This window comes from Rhea americana, unplaced genomic scaffold, assembly GCF_003343005.1.
Source record: "Rhea americana isolate MKP2758 unplaced genomic scaffold, rheAme1 scaffold_558, whole genome shotgun sequence".
Lineage (NCBI taxonomy): Eukaryota > Metazoa > Chordata > Aves > Rheiformes > Rheidae > Rhea > Rhea americana.
The window spans coordinates 28,902-52,992 of record NW_028186710.1 but is presented as its reverse complement, the minus strand read 5'-3'; the positions used below and the strand labels follow the sequence as shown (position 1 = coordinate 52,992).

Below are 24,091 nucleotides of genomic sequence, written 5' to 3'. Positions count from 1 at the left end.
TTCTAATAGACTGTGGGGTATTTAATGTTAGATTAAAAGAAATTTTTATTTTTTTAAATATTTAACTTGTTTGATATAAAAAGCACTGTAATGCAGAGACTAACCTTTCCCTCTCTGCTTTTTTTCTTTTTGTTCACTCAGCTTATCCAGGGGTAAGTTTGTCATTTCAACTCCGTACACCGTTCTCGCTAACACTGCTGTTAGAGAATCCATGATATTGGCCCATTCGTTTATTAACTCCTCCCAGTCGGTGAGGGAAGACAGAACACTAAGCAATTCATCCCAGAGCTCCCGGGAAATGTAAACGCTCAGATTTGCTCTGATCCAAGCTACAATAAGAGTCTGAGGGAAAAGAAACAAATGACAGCGTATCTATTCCTGTTGAGATGAATTCAATATAGCAACCTGTAATTTGAATAGGTAACAATAACTGAGTAGAGCTTAGAGCATTCAACTACTAAAAGTCTTTTTTTTTTTCTTCCCCCAATTTCCTGTTGCCAGAGGAAAAATGTCTTGACATTATGATGTATTAAAAGATGGGAAAAGCTATTAAATTTAAGTCAAGTTTCAGTGGCATTAGAAGATAGCAATTCTCATGACCTGGTAATAAATTAAACTGGCAGTGTATGCTCCAGGCCCCAGTAGAGCAACTCACTTCAGCCATAGACAAGGCCCAATTACAGATTTTCACAACTTTCACTCAAGGACCAGATAAAATGCTTTTTTTCTCCAGAGGCATTTAAGAATCCACCCAGTTCCCCACATATTAGCATTGATTAAAGGTACATAAATGGACAAAATGGTCTCTTCTTCAATTCAAAGTCACAGTAAAGATTCTTGCCACCTCAAGCATGAGAAGGATGTTGCTCCACGATCACCTTTTGCACCCACAAAAATCCAAGTTATGGAAAAGTCGTGGGTACCCAGGAATTCTTGGAGATAAAAGGGAGGGGGAAGTCAAGTAGTATTTGTATCTTTTCCAGCCAAAAGATGTGTTCACTCACTAGTGCCAACTATACACAGCTGGGTATGCCTGCTGAGCAGTCCTGCTGCTGTTAGATTAGGGATTGCAATAAGGAAAGTGTAGGAAATGCCACAATAAGCACAGGTTTCAAATGTATGAAATTCAGACTTCTTTGTAATAAAATGGATTCTGCAAATGAAATTCATTTTTCTTGTTGAAAAATGAACTGATATCTTTGAAGATTCAGAAACTGATACATAAAAATATTTACATGATACAGGGGGTTGGACTAGATGATCTCCAGAGGTCCCTTCCAACCCCAACCATACTGTGATATACTGTATCTAACACAAAGATCAACTCTGAKCATAGTTTACAATATATGTATATATAAACATAACAATCACCCTAACTCAAGTTAAAAAAGATAGCCAATTCTACTCTATATTAACTTCTCAGATACAATGAATGCACAGTTCTGAAAGAGCAAAATGCAGAACTAATTAATAAAAAATTAATTATACTATACAGCAATATTATTCTGATAAAAAGGAAGAAAAAATACTGAAAATTGAGTTTCACCTATGTGATCTGGGGCCCCTTTCCCTCATTCTCATGATTTTATAGATGGTCGTTAACTTCAGTGTTTTAAATATGCACTGCCTTACTTTAGTTCCTCATTATATGTACCCTTCATTTTGCATTTTTTTCCCCTATGTGTGCTTTGAAGAAAAACATGAACACAAATGGAGGCATTCACTCTAAGTTTGATAACTACATTAAGAGACTAATCTTCCTACATTCTTGTAAAGTAAATGCACAAAAATACACTCCTCAAAAGGGCAACTGAAAACACCCAAGGGCAGTAATAGAGAAGCCCTTTCTTTCCTCTCCCTCCACTGCCCACAGACCTTACACATCTTGGAACAAAGCATTAGACTTGAAGTAGGATAGTGCTACTATTATGTCTGCTCTTTGGTATTGATCTTATCTTCATATTAAAACTGGAAAGAGGGGAGTAGTCTAGGTAGTGTAGCTATACATGTAATGTAAAAAAAAAAAAAAAAAAAAAAGATGTACAAACGTTTTTGTCTCATTCAATGTGACTCAATTTTGACATGCTAGCTGAACTTACTTCTAAGAAATCACTTATGTAAAGCTTATACTTCAGTGATACTCACTGAAGATATCTAAAAAAGAGATGGTGAGGCTGCCTGTTCTACCATGTTTTGTAAATACAGCCCTCAAGAACAGATCAAATCAACCGCTTGTTTCACCTGGAACCTGTCTTCCTCTGTTGGTAACATTTTAAAAATTAATTATGACATACCAAAAACTGTATTATGGAACATCACAAAAAATACTTACTCGGAAGAGTAATCCTGACATGCTTTGAGCAAATGTATCCTTTATTTGGTTCTCCTTTGGCTTCTGCATCACAGCTTCTGTTATTCTGAGGAGTATCTGCAACATCTGTTCCCTGATACCAGAACAAAAATGTACTGTTTCTTCACATGATTTGTTAATTATACTTGCAATTTTCAGGTACCAAAAAAATTCTTAATTCTTTGGTGAGCTCACTTATTGAGACTTTAAAGAGACTTTACAGATCATTTGTAGAACAACATTAGTAGCTTGTGGACATAAAAACTAATTTTAGGGAATGCAAAGGCAGGAACAAAAACAACCACTGCAGCCTCAAAGCCAAACAGTAGTCAGATGAAGATGTGACAGAATCTACACTCCTACAAATTAATTCAGGTGCAAGTCACTAAGAATACAACAAAACCTGAAGCGCATTTGTTACATAAGGAGGACTACAATATTTAAATTTTGAAATTTCATTAAGTAGCCAAGTTCTATTTTGCTTCCAGAAAGTAGGTATTTTTAGATGCTATTTGTAGTAAGAAATGTAAGTACTTGTCAGTGTTTGTATAAGTGTTTACAACTTTGGAATATAATTTTGTTAGTATTTAACCATCCAATACTAGTATTCTCTCTATACTTGATATAAACATTGCTGATTATTGATTCTCTTCTTTTTCCAAATCCYCAAAAAAGCATTCAGACCATATTACAGCCACACTATTTGGTATCTGGTTGGTTTTAAAAAAACTGAACAGCAGAACATTCAAACCCTGTGATGGGAACCACCTGCTATCCATCATTGGAAGTGGAATGCTACAGTTTTTAAAACAAGCTGCTGATGTACAAACGCACAACCACCTTCGGCAAAGCAGGCTACTAAAAACTCCAACAGCCTCCAATTATTTTTTCCCACAGATTATAGTCAACTCAAGATTTTAAAATTTTAAAATCAAAATTAAATAAGTTAAATCAAAACTAACCATCTTTTTTTCTATGAAAGCCTGATGCTTGTTAAGACAGAAAGAGTACAGTTAGGTAAAAATCCATGAATTAAGCCAAATAACTGTTCTTCTCACTCTCTCCTCCCCACTGTACCTAAGTTCCAAAGGTGAAGGGATTACACCCAAGGAAGGGCTATGATTTCGCTATGACAAAGTCTATACCAAATTTTGGAGAACATTTGTAAGCTTCTTTGTTTCAGTTGTTCATCTGAAATTACCACAACTACAATGGAATAAATCAGTCTTTTCCTTGCCCAGTAATTCTCCTGCAAGCTTTAAACGTTGATATATTTTCTCTTAAATGACATAAACATGTTAAACTTACCATGTCTTTTTATTCATTGATAGTTCCATAATCATGCGCCTAAAAATACTTAAAACTGCTTTGCAAGCATCAACTTGCTCCTTCAGAAGTGCAGGGACTTCAACGCATGGTTCCAGTAAGAAAACGTTGGCAGAGTTTGTCAAGAATACCTTTAAAAAAGGCATTTAAATTCAGTTTCCATAAGGACACCAAAAAAAAAGTCATGTCCTGCAATAAAACGCTTGTTGTCCTCTAGCTGCACCCTTCCCTTTTCTTAGGGAAAGCTTCATGTTTTATCTGTCACTGTAATTTCCTTGTGTTCTACATCATCCCAATGAAAAGTAAGGTGGCATTGCAGATACAATAACATGCATGACACACTGCATCTTCTAGGTATCTCCCATTCTACCAGGTAAGAGCACCATTCCTCTAGTTACTCATTTCCTGGAACTATATGCTTGAGCACTCACTAATATTTCTGGTAAATTATGTTCAGCAAAAGCAAATACTTAGTTCCCATTAATTCCAAGTACCTGAAGATAGGCACTTTCTTCATTAAAATTGGTATTTAACTCTAAGACATGGGTACATGGTTTAAACACACATCTCTGAAATGCAACAAATGAAGTTCAAAACTTGTATTATGAAAAATCTCAATTGCTTGTAGTTGCTTTCCCTAGTCTCAGGGTATATAAAAGCCTTCAATCAAGCTCTTCAATCAAAATTGAGAATTATTACTTACATAAGCCAGTAGAACATTATTTTCAGTAACTGAAAAGAAAACATTAGGATGCTTTCTGGCATTTTGATGCTACCTCTCCTAAAGCACAGATGAACTGCTTTAATAATAACAGAAAGGCTCCCCACATTAACGTATGCTGGAGGGTAAACTGTTGGAGGGTAGCAAAGTGTTTGTCGATTCTGTCTAAAATTTTCCATCTACAGTGACTTACATCTCAAAACTGCTACAGCTTATTACTTGGGTAGCTATGCAGACTGCATAARGAGAGATTCAGATCAACTAACATGAAAATCTACAGCTGTTTATATCTTCTTATGACAGAATATATCACACTGTACATAAAAATTTCTGTCCATTTCTGCCAAACAGAATAGCTATTTCACTAAAAACAATGTAACAACCATCATATTATACGAACTTCCATTGTTAGTTTTCCCTGAATAATCAGCAATGACATAAGTTTATGTGCTGGCAAGTACAGTGTTTTTCAATGGAGTGAAGTACAAATTGAATATGAAAAACAAAATTAATACTAATGCAATGAATTTTGTTTAAATAGTCCAAAATTATGAAAAGGTTATCTATTTATAAGTTCTGATAAACTTTTCTGTGAAATAATCTATCCTGCCAAGATTTCAAAGCCTAAATTTTCAATTTGTCAGGAACTGGGGTTTATATTTAGGTGTGCCTTATTTTTGCCTTTCTGTAGAAATCTACCCGTATCTAACAAAAATCTAACAAAGCCCCCCTGAAAACAACAACAAAAAGAGAAATTTTAAAACCTCAATCTGCATACACTCAATAACTAAAAAAACCAAACCAAACCACAAAATTATCTATTAAAATCTAAGCACCATCCACAATACGCAGCAGTATGATGGGACCTGCTATAGCCTGCTCTAAGTCCTGTAATCTGAATTAAGAAGTGAGTGTAGGGGCACAAGATGCAGACCTGTGGGATAAGCAGAAAGGAAATGAACTGGTATACAAAAGTTAGATGCAGATACCAGAACAAAGATTGGAGGACAGAGACAGCTCAAGAGATGTTAATACTGAAACCAATTTTGGGTTCCCAAGTTCAAGAGGGATGAGGAGAAGCTGGAGAGGGTCCACTGGGAAGATACCAAGAAAGGTAAGGACTTGAAGCATAAGCCCTGTGAAAGAAGGCTCAGGGATATGGACTTAATGCTGGCGAAAAGGAGGCTACGGGGCATCTAACAGCTGCCTACAACTACTTAAAACGTAGTTACAAAGACGAGAGCGCCAAACTCTATACGTTATCTGGTATCAAGAAAAGGTGCAATGGCCACAAATTGCAGCTTGGGAGGTTCAGGCTGGACCATAAGGAAAGTTTTTAATTAGAAGGGAAACGCAGCTCTGCAAAAGGTTACCCAGAGAAGATGCTCCTCTTGCAGCCTCTACCTCACTCCTGACCAGCACTCCAATTTTTCACTAAAAAAGAGAAATACTACAAATTGTCTTCAGTCACAGYGTAGTTTAATTTATCTCTATAGCAAGACACACTGTGCCCTCAGTGCAGCAGGGGCACACAGGAAAAAACAACGTACACTCATTTAATCAACATTTATGTTGTAATGTGTATGCTCAAACACCACAAAATAAGGTTGCACAGACAACTTCCAAGATTCTGAGCATCAGAAATAGCCAGCCTTTCTAATCCTAGAAGCAACAGCAAAAAAAAGATCTGCATATGAACAAAAAAAAAAAAAAAAAAAAAAAAAATCACAGCACACAAAGGTGTTGGAGTGATTTTCAGATACACAGTAACAGGAATTATATACGTCAAATTGCATTATGTGGCTGGGTTGTATATGATATCATTTCAAACTAGAATCCATCTTTCTCAGCCTCAGCTGAATACATAAGTTTTTCTTGTTTTAACAGCATTTATAGCTTAGCTTTTGTAACTAGCCACAGCACTTCCTGTTAGCAACCAGAATCTAGAGGTGAAGAGAGTTTAAAAAAAAAAAAAAGAAGAAGAAAAAAAAATGCTCCAAATTCAAAGCTAAAGAAGAAAAATTTCTATTTTGAACTGGAAAGGAGATTATACAGTGCTTCAAATGCACAGTAATCAAGCCTTAAGATTGATCACAACAGAGACTAAATTAGACTTGCAAATTCAAAAAGTTTTTCTTCTTTAAAAGTAAAAAAAAACTCATCAAGAAAACAAACCATAATAATAAATATTAAAATAATAAAAATATAAGTTATTTTTTTTTAATATCTGATAATCAACTGAATGGACTGAACTCAAGATAAATCCTCACATATAAGTTGCTTCCTTTAGATCAGTATTTACAATACTGTCCTTGAAATATATTTTCAGTTGAAATTTTAACATTTTTTTCCTAAGAAAATTAAGAATCACAGTCAATGCTTCTGTGCAAGTTCTCTAAGGTTTCCTGCGGACACAGTGTCACTTGCAGGTGAACCACAAATGGCTGCTGCCTCGATTTCCATTCCTGATATGGGGCATCTTTTACTGAAGATCGAAAGAGTGCTACCACATCCTGAGCTCAACACCCCCAGAAGCCAGCGCAGCTGGGAGCCAACCCAGAACACTCCCAGGTTGCTCTGATCTGGAGTGCAGCATAAAATCCAAGAACTACTGTTAGTTATTAGTTCTCTATTTTCCTTGCACTTGGAAGGAGAACCCCAATTGCTAAGCAACCTCTGTAGAGTAAGTTACCATACAGTAAGAGTGTCTACCTTAGAAATGAAGGATGGCAACTTGCATTTTGCACAGTAGAGAACATGCATGAGAGTGCACAGAAGAAAGCAGAGCACATGTGTGCATTTGTCTTGAGCATGACCAGTTAAAGATAAAATGCGGTTTACAGAAGGAAGTTGTTGTTCAGAATGCTAGTCAAGCCTTGTGACAATTGCTTCTACTTTAATACCGTAATACAGTTAATATTTAAATACATTTGCATATGTAACTTACAAAATGAAGCATACAATTAACATCCAAAAAGAGTTTTTATAGTTAATCTCACAGCTCTGATAATTATTTTAGAGCTAATTTCGGCCAGCTTCAAGCACTTACTGATTTAAAATTTTATTATAGGATTCAAATTCAAATTATTGTATCACTGAATCTGAATGGAAGTAGATACCAGAGGAAAGATAATCTATTTTATTTAACAAATAATTTTCTTAAGCTGTATAAAAATCCACCTTATCTTTGGGAGTTTATTTTTCCCAGAAGCACCCAACAGTTAAATTAATATTTCAGAAAGCTTTAAATATACAAAAACTGATCAGAATAAAACAAATACTTTACCTTAACTAGAGCTGTGAAGAACACTAGAATAAATTGCTATGTTTGGTCCATAAAACATGATTGTACTGCAATTTTCTACATACCTGTAATGCAGCTTGAGCACCAGCTTTAACATTTTTGTCTTCATCCTCTAATATACATCCTCTGTTAACAGCACTAGTGAAGGAGTACGTTCTTCCCCAGCTGGATGACCGTTTATGGCCTGAATGGTCAGAGGCAAGCTTTCAAAAACACAATTCAGTTAGTAAGAAAGCAAAAGAGGGAGAACTGTCATGTCTTAAGTTCATTTCAGCAAGGAATTCATGTCTACTATTTACACATCTCTGAACAAACAGATGATATATGAAGTTCAATGGTTCATAAAAATTTTAAGGGTTGTCTATCTTACTTTAAAATACCATATATTACACTTCATAAAATCATTCACTGTCCTAATATTTGAATATTTATATTTGAATTTTTAAAGTCTGGTAAAATTGTAAACCCTCTTTGAAAATAATCCAGTCAAAACTAATTTTCACTATAGTTCTACAACTCAACCTTATTTCTCAATATGGCTTCTCTTCAAATAGTTTCATGTCCATGTCAAAGTCAACATTTACAGATGGTTCTTTATGATATATGAAAAAGATGATACCACAAAATACCTACATTGTAGTTTCCAAAAGTTAAAGTGTCTGGATCCAACATTTCGATCCAGTATATATGATTTTGTAAATATTTCCAAATTCTTGAATACTACTATCAAAAAGAAACAGTTCTACTCATACTAAGACAATAGATAGCATAAATTTAACACTGCAGAACATACTAAATTCCTGCTTCTGTATTTACATAAATAGGGAATAATTAAGAGATGATCTTTTTCAAAATACAAATGTGAAATTCTTCCTTTCTTTCAGTAAGGGGTGTTGAACACTAATTATTGTTTGCATTTTTGGATCTTAAATACAGAAGTAGACTTGTTAACCTTTCCTTTCCGAACATTTTTTAAATTGTTATCATTCACAGTTAGTTTAAAAACTAAATAATATACTGCAACTGAACAACATAGTAGCACTGATACCATACATGTTTACTATCCGTCTGCACTGCTGAATCCTCCAAATTGGTAACATCATCCTGCTCATTTTCCTTTTTGTCTGGCTCCTCCATGAACACAGGTTTCTCTTGCAATATCCATTTTCGATATACCTTAACCACTTTTCGTGTTGCAGATGTATCAGAAGAAGGCAACAAAAAAGCCTAAATGCAAAGTTAACTCAAATTAACATACACAGGACATAGACGTGTGTGCACGCACACATCTATATATGGATGGATGTGCGTGCACACACACACTCTTATTAAATAATACAGCCCACAAAGAAAAAGGAGATGTAATCTTTACTTCATCTATACTAAAGCAAGTTATGTTTAATCAACAACCTATGCATACACCTATATGTACACTGCAGTACTCCACAATTCTATAATTTTTGATCTCAATTAACTTTCATACTGTATTTGTTCAAACTAAAAGCAATTAAATGTTTTTGCTCATTGTCAGCTTGGTAGCTTCATGTGGATTCTCTTTCCTTCTCAAATCATTATGAGCCACAAGGGTTGGTAGGCTGGAGTTATGTACTACGCTACAGTTTCTGGACAAGCTGGCTTCAGATGACATCACCAGTGTAAGATGTGAAATGTCATTTGAGGAAGTTTAAGTAGAGACAAGGCAATGAACTGTGATGGGGATAGCACTGGCTGGCATTAAACCCTTCCCTACTACATATTTGAAAACCAACAGGAAAAAAAAATTACTACTTTCAACGTGCTACTTAATGTCTGTATTTGGGAATCATTCTGTAAAGGCGAGCACTTTGTAAGCCTTCAAAAGCTACACTGTCTGCTTCCCACATTTCCAGAGGTCTTTGATATCTAAACAACATATCATGATGTGCCTCTTGTAATATTTTTAAGCCATGGAAAAAAATCAACACGCTCACTCAACTGTGAATGATGCCTATCCTCTTTCTTGAATAGATTACCCTTATTTTGATATGAAGTTTTTGGTTACAGCAAAATTCGTAGACCTCTAAAAACCAATCTCAATACACAGTAACATCGTAGCATTGAATGTCAGAAGATCTTTGGATTACAGCAAACACGCACAGCAACCCACGTCAGAGAACTTCAAGTGGTATAAGAAAAGCATGTATTGGCAACAATGTGGCCAACTTTGGTATCAGTACTCATTATTTTATAAAAACACTGAAAGAGGCTAAAATACATTTTTCCAATTAAAAAATAGAACCTTCCAACTATGAAGCACTTGCTCTCCATGACTGACAGGGCAAAAAACAATATCATTCCATTGCAGAGTATTCATTTCACTGAATCAGTAAGGTTGGAAGGGACCTCTGGAGATTATCTGGTCCCACCTCCCAAAGATTTCCTGGTACTGGTTCTACTGGGGCTTGAACCCAGGACCCGCAGTGTTTAAAGTAGATGTGATAACCACTACACTATCCCTCTACCCCAACAGCACCATTTTTTATAACCAATTTAACTGAAGAAACAGCCCAAGAGTATTTTGCTCAGTTCAAGGGAAACCTTTTCTTTATACAGCACATTTATTTTCCTCTAGTCWGCATGAAATATAACATTCAACAGCTAAATGTTATTTTCGACAAGTTTACAGAGGCTGAAAGGTTGGCAAAACAAGTTTGCATGTGCTATGCAGCAATTGCTGTACATGAAATTTCTGAAAATGTCTTCAAAACCCACTGTCAGGTTATTAAAGATGCAGAAGCTGAAAAAAAATCAAGATATCTGCTAGAATATTGGAGAAACAACAGTTCTCGCCAGCCAGATGAACAGACACTACCAAAAAACTTTCAGGAAGGCTGTAAAGCAGAGTAAGGGAAAAAAAAGAAATAGAGGAATTCAGAGAGCCTAGTGAAATTCCTGTAAGTCTGACAAACACAAGAAGGAGCAAAATACCACTATTTGTTTCAATGACCGGATACTGATCACAATAAATTAACAGAGAAGTGTTGCAGCACATTAGCCTTTGTTCCCTAGAAAATAGTAAAATTTTACATACTCCAAAAAAGCACAAGAGGGCAGTATAACACAATGTTTCTTAAGATGCACAAAAATATTCCATTCTCTTAAAATAACATCCAATCACACTGAAAAGCATTAGTAGCATGCAGCTAAACTGTGCACACAAGGTACTCTGGAGTAAAGCATGCATGCTCACTTCGGTGGTGACTAGTGTATTCTACACGTTTATGTGACCTGGAAGCTGCTACTGAGCACAATTCCTGCACCAGTACCAGACACCCCAAAAATTTTGGGAATCTCCAGTATTTCCACATACATTTTTCTCCCAAACAACTGAAAAGATGTCAAAGTAATGAACAGTGCTAGTAGAAGCAATAGATAGTGTCTGAATAGATAGTTGACTTTTTCAGTAAGTATTGACCTTGATCACAGGAACAAGAATCTTACCGATTCAAACAAATTTACAGGCTAATAAGTACATCTCTTAATATACTTTTAAATTACATCTCCTAGTATGCTATCATAGTAAGCAAGGGGTGGGGGGACGAAGTGGCACATTCACAAAAGACATGCTGACGTCTGGTATCAGGAACAAACTTCAGTTCTTGTAAAATGTCTGTAATTTCATCATTAAAACTTCCCATCTGTCAATAAATTCTTCTTAATAACTGGTATTTAAGTTTACTATTGATAAAAATGTCTAAGTATATTAACTGAAATTGGAATTTTTACTTGGAGAAAAATGAGCATACAGCTGCCATTACTTTCTTCATTTGCAATTTATCTTATATTGAAATCCTTTCCCAAGTAATTGTTAACCAAAACTATTAATGGTTACTGCTGGTCAGCTTAAAACTGAAACACGTAAAACATATTTGAAAGCCTTCTGATTTCACGAACAGTGACTACCAAACTCAGCATAAGAAGCTTTATACTAAAAAATAAATAGAGGTAAATAGCATTATGTGTTTGGGAAAAAGACCTAGGAAGGACTCCTAAACAAACAGTGCTGATGTCACTACCATCAAGTTTGACAAATTATCTGCCTGAACAGGCTTTATAATGTTCTGCTCCATAATCATACCTTTTCCTTTAAGGAAACATACAGAATAGCAACTATACGTACACACGTTTCATATGACTTACCTGGCGAAAGACTTCATTAACAAAGTTAACATAACCTCGAGTGGATAAGAGGATTCTCTGTACCATCTCATACACTGTTCGGTGCTGCTCTTCGATGCTGCAAAGGCTGGAGTTGCTGAGTCTTCGGTCAGACAAGGTGCTGCTATTGGAATGGTTTCTCTCTTGCTCGCTTGCATAAAGCATACCCGTTTCCAGCTCTGGGTTTTTCTCTTGGTTTACAACACCAACAGTCTACACAAAGGAAAACGTGTGCCTAATTAAATTACTAAAATACTATAAATAAATCAACAAAAAACTGTACTATTTATTCAGAATTTAAGACATCAGCATTTATTTTTGCACAATAAAATGGGACCAGTCACTGAATGCAACCTTAGATCTAATATTTGATCCAAGAGGAAATTTGACCTCATATTTATATATTTCATATATTGTCTTTTCCTATCCCTTAGAATAGCTAACTTGTCTCTCCCGTAAGAACACGCCCGTGAGTTGTGAAAAACTGCTACAAGCATTTGCACCATGGAACAGTCATCCTTGAAAATGTGTTCAGTCAAAGGAGGATGCACCTCCAAGGGCAGGGAAGGCAGGTTCAGCCATATTCTCCTGAGCCAGACTACATCCAGCAAAATTCAAAACCACTATTAAGACCACACGTGCCAAAAGCTAACACACAGCTTCAGCTGATAACTTTTGACAGTTTCAGTTTTCAGGGTAACCACACACTTACGTAACGTATATATTTTAATTGGTGTCAGATGTCTGGAGAATTTAGCGAAAAGAAAATATTTTTTCCAGTCTGTTAGAATGATTTTGTAGCTATTTATTTAAAGACGACAAAAATTCTATGAAAAAGGAAAGATCAAAATCAACAGAAAGCACCTTCAATAGCCATGCTGTACTTAACACTTCAAATTTTTACGCTGAAGAGCTTCAAAAATATGAAAACACACAGTTCTACCATAATAGTTAACGTATGCYTCCCCAGTGAATTCAAATTTGACATAGGCATATGTTTCAAGAGAAGACTATAAAGTTAACATTGATCTTTAATTATTAATAGGAAGCTGGAGATTCTCTTAAAGAAAACACAACTTATTCTTACATAATTCATAGTGAAGCCCCTAGTCCTAGAGAAATTTCTACTAGCAATTTGACAGTAAAATATTTTCTAATATCTCACTGTAAACAGTCAAAATCAAGAAAAACAACTAAACATATGCCATTACTAAAAAACTGTCCATACCGCAAGTTTGACAGTTCATAGATCAAGTTATGAAAGTCTAATGAGAATGTTGATGAATCTGTTTTTATTTGTTTTTTTTATTTGATTCCTTGAAGATCATCTTCCAAAGAAAAATCTATTTAAAATACATTATTTATTCACTTAGAGGCAGCATTTCTTTCTTGCTTCAGTTGTCAGTGCACTTTGATCACCTGCAAGGTTTGTAGAAGTACAAAAAAACAGAAGCAAACTTTCAAGCACACCTGAATAATTTTAGGGAGCATTTCTCCTCCATTTTTTGTATGCTGAACAGCAGTTAAATATTTCTTTTCAAGAAAGAAGGTAACAAGCCACTTAATAAAAACAACTCGAGCTGCCATGTATGGAATTTTTGTGCTATAGACATTTTCATTGTTTCGTGTTGCAGTAATGTATACTGGTCTTGGTCTTATATCAGGAATATCTGGTGAGATAAAAGAGAAGACAAAGAAAATCTAATCTTAAAAAACTGCAATTGCTTCCAGACTCTGGTTAAATTGAACATTGAACATGTGATCAATAACATGTTTTCCATAAGAAATAACGGATGCAAGTAATGACTGCTTTTATTAATACTTCTAAAGAAAAGCAAAAACAAGAACACTGACCTTTCCTGGAGGGTATAACTCATATCAGGCAAAACAAAGGAAAACAAAGGGCTGCAAAGAGAAGGGCAAAATTCGAAACAAAGAACTATTCCTACGACAATGCAAATTAATTTGATCACTAAACTCTGAATTTTATAAGGTACAGTGAGAAAGACAATATGGCTCAGGAACAGCCAGAAGTGTGAAGAACAAGAGAAAAGACACTTAGCACATTGGAAGGGATGTTAGCTCCGATGCAAAGAGCAGTGCACACACTGAAATAAAAGAATGAACATGCATAGGATGAAGTGGAAGACTGCACCAGTGAAATAGGTTGGGTCATACTTAATCCATATGCTTAGAATCAGAGAAAAATCACTCATACACTGCTGAAATGGGGAAGGACTGTGCTCTAGTCATGAGCAACAAAGCTGACAAAGTAATGAGATTATTTTAGACACTAAACATTGAACTGCAAAGGATAAGATTTAAAAGTCGGAATAGGGAGTAGATGGAGGATGAAGAGGCTGCAGCACATCAGGTGAGTACTAATACCACTGCTCCTATTCAAGCACCAGCTCTTTAATACTGTTCAAACGAACACTGGGGAAAGAGTCAAAGACAAATGTGAACATCCCAGGTATAACTGTACTTCCTAGATGCTCCAACAACATACTCTCCATTTACACTTTCTTTCACAGCCACATATCTATTTCCTTTCTTTTCCTCTTAGATGCTTTTTTCTTCTTTGCTTCACAGAAACAAGAAATAAAATAACGCTATTTACTTTAACTACTCCTGCACAATTGGGCATTTTATTAATTCTTTTTAAAAACCTGTAAGAGAGCATATTCTATCCTCATTACATATCATAACAACACATTCCTTGTTTGCACAACACAAATGCTATGCAAGAGGAAACATTCATGGGCAAGCAGGACCAAGACAGCCCACGCACACCAAAAACCAGGAGTAGCTTCATGGAGTATTAGAGAAAAACTGCTGTTGGTTCAGAAAAAACAAATAAAAACAAACAAACAAAAAACTCAACAGTACTGTAGTTATATGCCACTAGCTAAGACAGATACTACTGAAAACATTCACCATTATTTCTTCTTCTATTTGTAAGATAAAATTCACTACTTACCAAGAACAGGTTTGTACAGGTTGGTTAGCTTTGTAAAAGATGGAAACAAGTGAGGAAGATAGTACTTTCTAAATAAGGTAAAGAGAAATTTAAAACCAGTGTCTTGATTCTCCTTATTCTTCCACTCCAAGCTTGCCGCCTTTGCCATGGAGAAGGGAAAGAAGGGTGCGGGGGGGGGGAAAAAAGCTTAAAGTTAATCTGTTATACTCAGAATCATTCCATGTTGATGACAAAATGCTGCTTTACTGAATGTGAAAAATAAGCCATTTACTCTTTAACAAAAAATACATAATCTTAGCACTGTCCCTAAGGCCTTTCCAAAACATAACAGGACTGTAAGACATTACATAACGTTTTTCAAAACCAACATACTTAGGCAGTTCTAATCCACTGATTCACATGTTGTCACATTAATKTTTGCATATGTTTTTAACAAGTCTGCTTCTTACCTGTAAACTTAATTACACAGTTTTTAATTTCTTTGGGCTACATTTTTATCATAAATATGTTTTTAATCACAGAAAAACTATTCCTTATGTCAAGTTTAATATAGCTGCATATAAAAATATGCAAATCTCTTATAAATTTGACTTTACGCACTAGTAATCATCATTAACAAGGGAGAGGCTGACACTTGGGCTTGTTTTTAAAAATACTCATTTTGTTCTTGTACAGATCAAAGCAAAAGAACCATACATATTTTTCCTAGTTTTTACCAACTGCTTTGAATGCAATTCCTTAGAAGATCGTATCAAGCTGTTAATACTCTTCATATTAAAACACTTGCAATTTGGAATAAATTGCATGCAACCTATCTGACCTGGTTTACTTTGTTTATATAAGAAACTTTGGTGCAATTCCAAATAAGAAAGGTAAAAGTAGAACTTTGCACAGTAAACAGAACTATTTTTCTTTTTGCAGTGAAAATTCTTTAGAAAAGCTTACTCAACTGTGTAGAACAGATGACGAATACTCTAAATCTCTTTCCAAGATGTTAATATATTAAGTATTAAAAAAGCCACACACACTGAGACTTCGGTTACTGAAGGCTTTTCTTCTTTAAAGTTTTCCTACTTTAGTCTTTACTGGACCTTTCTTCAAACCTCTCCAAAAACTCTGGAGCTTGCAGTTTCCTGTTTTTGCAAAATACACATGTAGAGCTTGGAAGTAAGGCTGCTGAGTTTTGCATTGTTTTATTTGTTGCAGGAAACAAACTATTTCACATGTTAAATTCTACCAAGTGGCAGAAACAAATTATTAAATACATATTGTAGTTTTAATCCTGTAGTATGGTTATTGTGATTCTTGTTGTCAGATCTTTTGTATCAGTATTAAAATATTAAATCTAAACAAGATGAATTGGGAATACATGAGGAGAACTCTGCTCAACACACAAATGTACTTAACTCCTGCACATCTGCAACAATTGCCTGTATGATGCAAAACTGCAGACAGAAATTTAGTAGCTGTTTCCAAAACTTCAATTTCTAGGATTTGTTATGTCTTCTGAGTATACAACCTATTTTTAGCATCTGAGAAGTTTCTAACTCTCCAGAAACCAAAGGCTTTTCTTACTCTTACCACAACTTTCATTCTTTGTTTTCTATCTTTAACAGTTACTGGGTAAGATGGTCTAATTTCTCAGCTTACACCCTATAAATTTCCTCAGGAAATTAGTTTAGTGTCTTAGTGCTAATTCAACTGGGGATTTATAAATCATCATTCCTACTGCTGGGGAAAAGTTCAAAAAAGTTAATTTTCCTACCAAAGAACATTTCTTAAAATAATTTTTTAGTCTATTGAAACAATAAGTAATTTATTCTCTTCCTTTTTTCCCTGAAGATGTAGGTTTGCTCTAAGTGCCAGTTCTGAGCAATTATTCTCTGTCTGTATCAGGTTATTTTAACCTCATTTATTATCCATAGAAAAAAGTTTCTGTCTAACTGATTCTCAGATCTACCAAGCAACACAAACAAAAAAGCAGGCTGAAGGACCATAATGCAAGAGATGTAAGATTTATAATATCATTACAATATATATTATACATTACAATATGTAAATATACAGTGTATATAATTTTTTAAATATAATTTTACTACAAACATATACATTACAATATACAGATACTATATATTGTAATATAAGATTTACCTGAACCCGAACATAATAGGAGTATAAAAAGAACAGTTAATTCTTTTTGTTTAGTTATGTTGAGAATTGAATATAGAAAAGTGGTTTTCAGAAGAAAGTCGATAATTTTAAATAGTTGCTATTTAAAATATAAGCATTTATACAGAATGTAAAATACAATAAGCAGTTATGACAAACTCTTCTATATTATCATTTTGGCCCTACATTTTCCACTGCATTTTAATACAAAACATGTATCTCAAAGTATTCATTATCTTTTCTTTTTTATACTGAGCACTTAAGATACCATTGTCTATACAATTTTCACTTTACTTAAAATGTTACTTTACTTTTTTTAAATCTATACATTGTCCCATTTTCTTTTTCGTAGATTGATCTATTTTTAGATCTAATTCTCATTTAATTAAATTTTAAAATTTATTTACATGTTACTTATATCCTTTTCAAAAATCTCAGAAGTCCTCTATCATTTCTCATCTTTTTCCAGTGATCTTTCATACGTCTCCTCATCTATGTACATGTGAAGAGATCAAACTGTATCTGTATCCCATATTAACTTTCTCAATGTAAGCCGCCCAAGCACATAAATTAAGTCATTTGCACTGCCTTTTAATGCTTCTTCCTTTACTGTTTTTCAGCAGACACTTAACCAGCAAATACACTATATTTTGCCTATCTAACAGAAAAAGAGGGATTTAAAAGGCCRTTAAAAGAAAATATTCCTAGATTCTTAACCTATCTTGTTCATCCCTTTGGAGTATAGTTACTCCTTTCAACTTAACAGGCGATTATTGCAGTGGCAGCTTATGAGGTATCTAGATAAGAATACTGATAAATAAAAGCAAAACAATGATGCTCAGTAGACAGAACTTCATTATTTAAATATCACATCCTCCAACCAGACATTTTGACGGCAGTTTATGAATGAAATACAAAAACAGGATTGTGTAAGACCATATCCTTGTAACAGGGAAACCTGGTTTTCCCTGCAAATTCATCTTAACATTGCTCCATAACTTACATATTATTCTTTAATGTAGGAATCATTTACTTTTAGATATTTTCATTCAGTACATATAGTGTAAAACAGTATTTTAAGTGAGATTAGGATTAACAGACATAAAATAGATTTCATTAACATTACTATTTAAAAACACTTCTGTTACCAAGTAGCTTAGAACTACAAGGACCTGGCCATCTTGCCATAACCTACATCCCTGGCAGGCACCTGGACTCCTGACACAACCTACTGGAAAAGGGTAACACCTACAAACTATCCAATAGCTGATAACATGTGTTTTTTAAACACTTTCTTGCTTAAGACATCCATTCAGGAGTCACAGTCGAAAATAAATTCCACCTTTTTTTTCTTTTTAAGGAGGGGGGAGGGGAAAAAAAGGATCAGGAGTCAATCCTTACCTTTGAAACCCAGTTGCAGGAATATCCAGTAGTAACAGCCTCTGTAAGCAATTACCTAGTAGTCTAATTAAGGATTCAAGTTGAATCCCATCCTCTTTGAAAACGCTAGTGAAAAATCTTAATTGTATAAGTAACTACATAGAATTACATTTGTGAATGTAAACACTAGCTGCTACTGCATTTTGCTCAGGACTAGATCCTGTTGACACTTAGACTTGGCAGTTAGGAACACAGAGAAATAACATCAGTTGTACATCACAGTGGAATTTCAGAGTGAAATACACTTCAGCTTGTTCAGTACTTACCAGACAGAGAGATCAGTTATTATTATGCAAACTCAGAACTTCAGGTGATTGGGATTGCCAGTAAGGTTTTCTAAGTGCTAAATGGCAGTAACTAATAGCAGCAGCAATCGTGTCAAGCACTGCATTTCTTTATTTAAATGTTTAAGTAAAAATCAAGTTGCGTTTCTGGATACCCAGGACAACCTTGGATGCAATCCTTTGAGATATTTTTGCTGTTGTTGTTTAAGATCTTTTACATTACATACAAGTACACTCCTCATAATTTTAGCACTCATTGAGAATTTCGGTGCCATGTTTCCTTTTCTTTCTTATTTAAAGTACCTCATCTTCCAGCTTCTTCATATATTCAAACTACCATAACAACTTATCACCTTCCCAAATCTTCAAATCCAAGACTTCTAAGTTATGATAGATCAGATGTGTCCCAATTTCACTGGCCAATGTTGGACATTCTGGTAGGCTAGGACACAACAGTAGATCGTGAAGTGATGGCTGGCAATTCATAACTGGCTATTAAACATCATCTCCCAAAACTTGTCTGTTTCAATTTTTAGGACTCTTAAAGAAGCAACAATCTAATTCCAGGTTAAAGTAACAACAGCAACAGACTTGTAGAATTCATTGTTTAACTCAGTGGGAAGAAAGAGGTCAGGACATCATGCTGATATTATTACACTGACAGACGCTGCAACTTTTACAGTTTACTTAGAGCTTGACTAGAGGATCTTGACTACAGAATGGAATGAGGACCTGTTGAAAACATGTTGAAATGGCAGACTGCAAAGTATTTCATGCTTTTTACACACCTCTCTAATTTTTTTAAAGGTAGAATAACCTTCCCTCAAGTTTCAGGTAGAATAAATTAATTGTATGAAACTCTCTGGTGTTCCGAAATCCACACAGCAACAGATACTTGAAGAGCTACACCTGATAAAACACTCAGGAGACACAGACATGATATTTTTGTAATATGAGAAGCACAAATGGCTAACAGAACCATGATTCTGTTAATCATTTGTGAAATACTTACTATATACACCTGTTATGTAAAATGTAAAAATAAACTTGAATTTTGCAATCAGCTTTGCAGTGGCAGTTGCTGAATCACAGCAATTACAGATTTATGGGAACTGTTTCTTTTGTGGGGGATCTTTATGGATATAAAGTAAAACTTAAGTCTGGATAATATTCAAGTTTTTCGCACTTGTGGTAAGAATTATTGTTTTCAACATAGATGCTACAAGGTAGTATCTTCGGGATGATTTTCTTTTTTGGAAACAATAAGGAAATGCAGAAGACAGCTTCTTGGAGTGTATGTGTAGATACAATACAAAACTAATTTTCTAACAGGTACTTTCCTCCAAATGTGAATAGTTAAAAACATATCTCCTTCGCACCTGAATTACCATGTATTTTAACAGTAACTGAAGAAAATAGCAGGTCTGGTCTTCAGCAATTTTTTCTCCAGAGACAGCTGGCAAGAGTGGGGTTATCTCTTCAGGATAAATCTTAGCTAAAATACAAAGAAAAGTATGTTTTAAATATAGAAAAGCTGAAAATAGTGAAATAAATATTTTCCATAAAAAGACAAACCTGTAAATAAGTAACAAAGTGCTACTGAATCTTACAAAGCCAAATTCAAGTAACTGTTTAGGTTTCCAGTAATTCCTCAAGTCCAACAACATTTAACTGTGGATGACACCAACTTTTTTCTTTTCTTTTCTTATTAAACCCTTATAGGTAAAAACATAATGAGGTAGGAACATCTCTGATCTGAATGAATAGCTGCACAGCCCCTAGTGTAGCACGTGACACAGGAACATGCATACTGACAGAGGCATAATCAGTTCACAAACACAAAGCCTTCTATGCATCTAAAATAACAGTAATAATGATTAGTAAAAAAAAACATAGAATATGTTATGAATGAAACAAACTAGACATTAATTCTTTACCAGAGAAAATAGACTATTCTGGACTCCTTTTAAATTTATATATATAAACACACACACACGGCGGGGGGGGTGGAACAACAAGAGCTAATGCAAATTTGTAAAGGGAGGCCTGAGTTTGCAAATAATCTAAAACAAATGCTCCGAGAAATAGAAATATCCTGCTCATAGTATCAATTACGTAACTGAAAAAAATCTGCAACATTCTAAAACAGTGATCATAATACACAGAGGAGAAACATACACATTCATTGGCCACAGGCATTTCAACATCTTGACGGGGATAGTCTGTTACAGATAATGCAGACCAGGCCAGTGAGGACTAAGAGGTGTGTCCTTACAACATTTTTATGCTAGCCTGAGGATGGATTTATCTTCTAGATCCAGATAGAAGTCCAAGGCTTTTTTCACATAGCGGTATGAAGAGCTTCATTCGTGCTCCAAGTATGTTTTGTTTCATTAGGTTTTATTTACGCCGAGCAAGTCCAGGCACATTGGTCAGAAATGCTTTCACTGACCCTTATCTGCATTTCTACCTCTGTCTGTGTATTTAGATGTCTGGTGCTAGTATTTTTTTTTAAATGTAGGGTACAAGTCCTTCATACAGAAGCCCTAATTGTTCTCCTCTACACAACAGTCAATATACAACACAGGTGGCAGACTCTCACTCCTCTACTATAATTTAACCTATAGTCTCTTGCTCATCTTTTTCGGTTCGTCCTCTCCCAACTGCAACGTACATTTCAAATTCCATGTATCAAACTACATCCCCAAGGTGAAACTCAGATTATCATCCTAACGTTTGAGAATTTTTCTCTTCTCAAGGCAGACCCGGAAAGTAATTTTCCACTAAAAAAAACAAAGCAGTATTTTTATTATAATATTTCTGCTTTAAGATTTACACTGGATTTGCCTCATTCAGGAATAAGGAGGAAGTAACAAGTAATACCTGTTTCTATTTCTTTAAACGCTATGGGAATGACAATGTGAACAAGTTCCCATGAAGCAATAAAGTTCCAGTTTCACCATGTGCTGCATACAGAAACCACTCAGTGTAAGTTCTTATCAAAGGACAAATATGAGGTAGCCTGTCAGTGAAAGTATCACCAGTAATGTTCAAGTTACTGTAGCTTAGAAGAATGTACACAAGCAATCACAGCAGATTAATCAATAAACTGTAAACATACATGCTAACTTATTTTGCAATAACGTGTTCGTACAGCCTTACCTCAACAAACTAACGCTGTTCTGAACTCAAAATGACAAGATCAGCAGGCTATACAGTTGAATAGCTTGACAGACTGAATATACCACTAAATCATAAAAATCAACACTATCATCCATTTGACACCTTCCCCAGAAGCAACTTTGACTTCAATGGAAGGAAGGAGGTAATGCAGTTAGCATTGAAATTCTTCTAGTTTACTCACCTTCTAGTGAATTAGAAGGAGGACTAATGATGTTATCTAGTGTACAGGGACCCCTTGACGACATAATTGGCGGAAAACCAGGCACAAGGCATGCAAATATTAATATCTGCTCTTCTGCACAGTTAGTCTGAAGTGCTTGAAGCCAAAGAAGAAACAGTCTGATTCCTTCACATCTTATCTACAGGAGATAATTTTGTAGAAAACAATAGTAAAACAAACTGAAAGTACAGTAACACAATTAAATATTTAAGAAAAGGCAGARTAAGTAGTTCCATTCCAATTATATACTAGTGAGTCTTTTAGTCATAGCAAGAGTAATCACATTATTAATTCAATCATGAGGCTAGAAGGCAGCAGCAAGCTGTACTCAAGGCAATGCCACTCTATGGAGACAGTATTACCATTTCAATTTGAATCAGAGGCTACATAGTTCTGGATTTACTCCCTCATTTCCTTCGGCCATGTTCTGCGGTCATCCTTCCCTTTCTGCCAAACGCAGCTTAGCTGTTCTGAGGGCTCAGAATCTTGACACTGACTTTGGAAGCACAATGGCAAATATAACCTATGACAATGAGAGCTGCCAACGCTGCGTGCCTTACTAAGTGTAAAATCTTGGCACCACGGAAGTCAAAGCTACTGACCTCAAATTCAGTAATAGCAGAATGTCATCTTGAAAAGTAACTTGCAACAAAGCCACCCAAGGTAGAGTATTCAGTAAGGTTACTATGTTTACCTTCTTTATTAACTAGATACATTTTTTTACCATTTTATTTGGAAAAAGTAAAGTGGATTCAAAACTAATGGGTAAACAAGAAAATAATGCATTTAGTACAGCATACTTAAGGCTAGAAATAGCTGAGGAAATAAAGTATTAATCCAAATAATTCTGCTATTTTAAAAATCTTTCTAAGATATAYGGAAGAGGGCCCAAAGAACAATCTTCGGTTACAATAACCAAATTTATGACTAAGAGGTGAATAAGTATAATTATACCCAAAGTGTAATAATCTGAAAAATACTGATACAAGAAATCTGTGAAATAATATGGTTTATCAAAATTAGAGTTAAAAGAAATCTACTAGAAATACCTTGATAGAGTTTCCAGTGTGCAAAAGTTTCTTCAAAACGGACCCTGGATTAGAAAAGTGAAATAGCAAGTATCAAATATTTTAAGATGTCTACTTTTAGTCAGAATGCTAATAGGCAAACCCCAAATTAATTTAATTACAACTATCATTATCATCATCTGGTGAATACTGTTATAAATTCAAATACAATACATCTTTGCAGTGAGGTATTTAGTTTCTAGACAGATAACAACTTTCTCACATTACTCTTATTATAAAATAAAATAACTAGAGGATTTCTGACTTACWGCATTTGGATAAATGCTTTAAACAACTGTATTCAAAATTTTAGAGAAATATGCTACTTTGTGCAAAGTASCAAGTGGATTACAATACTTCCAGTTAGTGAGGATAATGCATTCAAAATACACTAACACTGGCAATAATGATAAACTAAAAATTCTGGAAACTTATTCTATATTCATATATATAAACAACTATTAAAAATACAAAATCAGTTGATTCTAGTAGTAAAAATACAAGGCCAACTGCACATATCTTGATACATCTCATCTGCAATCAGAGAGCACATGCATGAAATAGTTAAAAAAAAAAAACATTACAGAATATTTTAAAACCAGAGCCTGACAAAYATAATGATTTAGCACTCAGCTGTTACTTCTCCTGGATTTGAGAATTATGTGAATTATGTGATACTTTTCTCAAGATTTCACCATTTTATAGAATCAAAGAATCAGTAAGGTTGGAAGGGACCTCCGAAGATCATCTACTCCAACCCCACCCCTGCTCAAGCAGGGTCACCTAGAGCATGGCAGACACGGTTGCATCCAGGTGGGCCTTGAAGATCTCCAGAGAAGGAGACTCCACA

At 34.9% G+C, this 24,091-nt stretch overlaps 1 protein-coding gene across 1 annotated transcript in view; it reads right to left on the bottom strand.

The window, feature by feature from the left end:
- The window catches only part of RALGAPA2 (Ral GTPase activating protein catalytic subunit alpha 2), a 111,240-nt gene that overhangs the window by 67,788 nt on the left and 19,361 nt on the right, over window positions 1–24,091 (bottom strand). The window contains exons 5-15 of the mRNA XM_085318867.1: window positions 23,224–23,267; window positions 22,136–22,313; window positions 20,151–20,266; window positions 14,879–15,017; window positions 13,369–13,568; window positions 11,881–12,111; window positions 8,755–8,928; window positions 7,767–7,904; window positions 3,659–3,807; window positions 2,333–2,444; window positions 105–342 (exon numbers count right to left, since the gene is read on the bottom strand). Coding sequence (XP_085174993.1) covers window positions 105–342; window positions 2,333–2,444; window positions 3,659–3,807; window positions 7,767–7,904; window positions 8,755–8,928; window positions 11,881–12,111; window positions 13,369–13,568; window positions 14,879–15,017; window positions 20,151–20,266; window positions 22,136–22,313; window positions 23,224–23,267 — 1,719 coding nt within the window. The remainder of the gene's footprint in view (window positions 1–104; window positions 343–2,332; window positions 2,445–3,658; window positions 3,808–7,766; window positions 7,905–8,754; window positions 8,929–11,880; window positions 12,112–13,368; window positions 13,569–14,878; window positions 15,018–20,150; window positions 20,267–22,135; window positions 22,314–23,223; window positions 23,268–24,091) is intronic.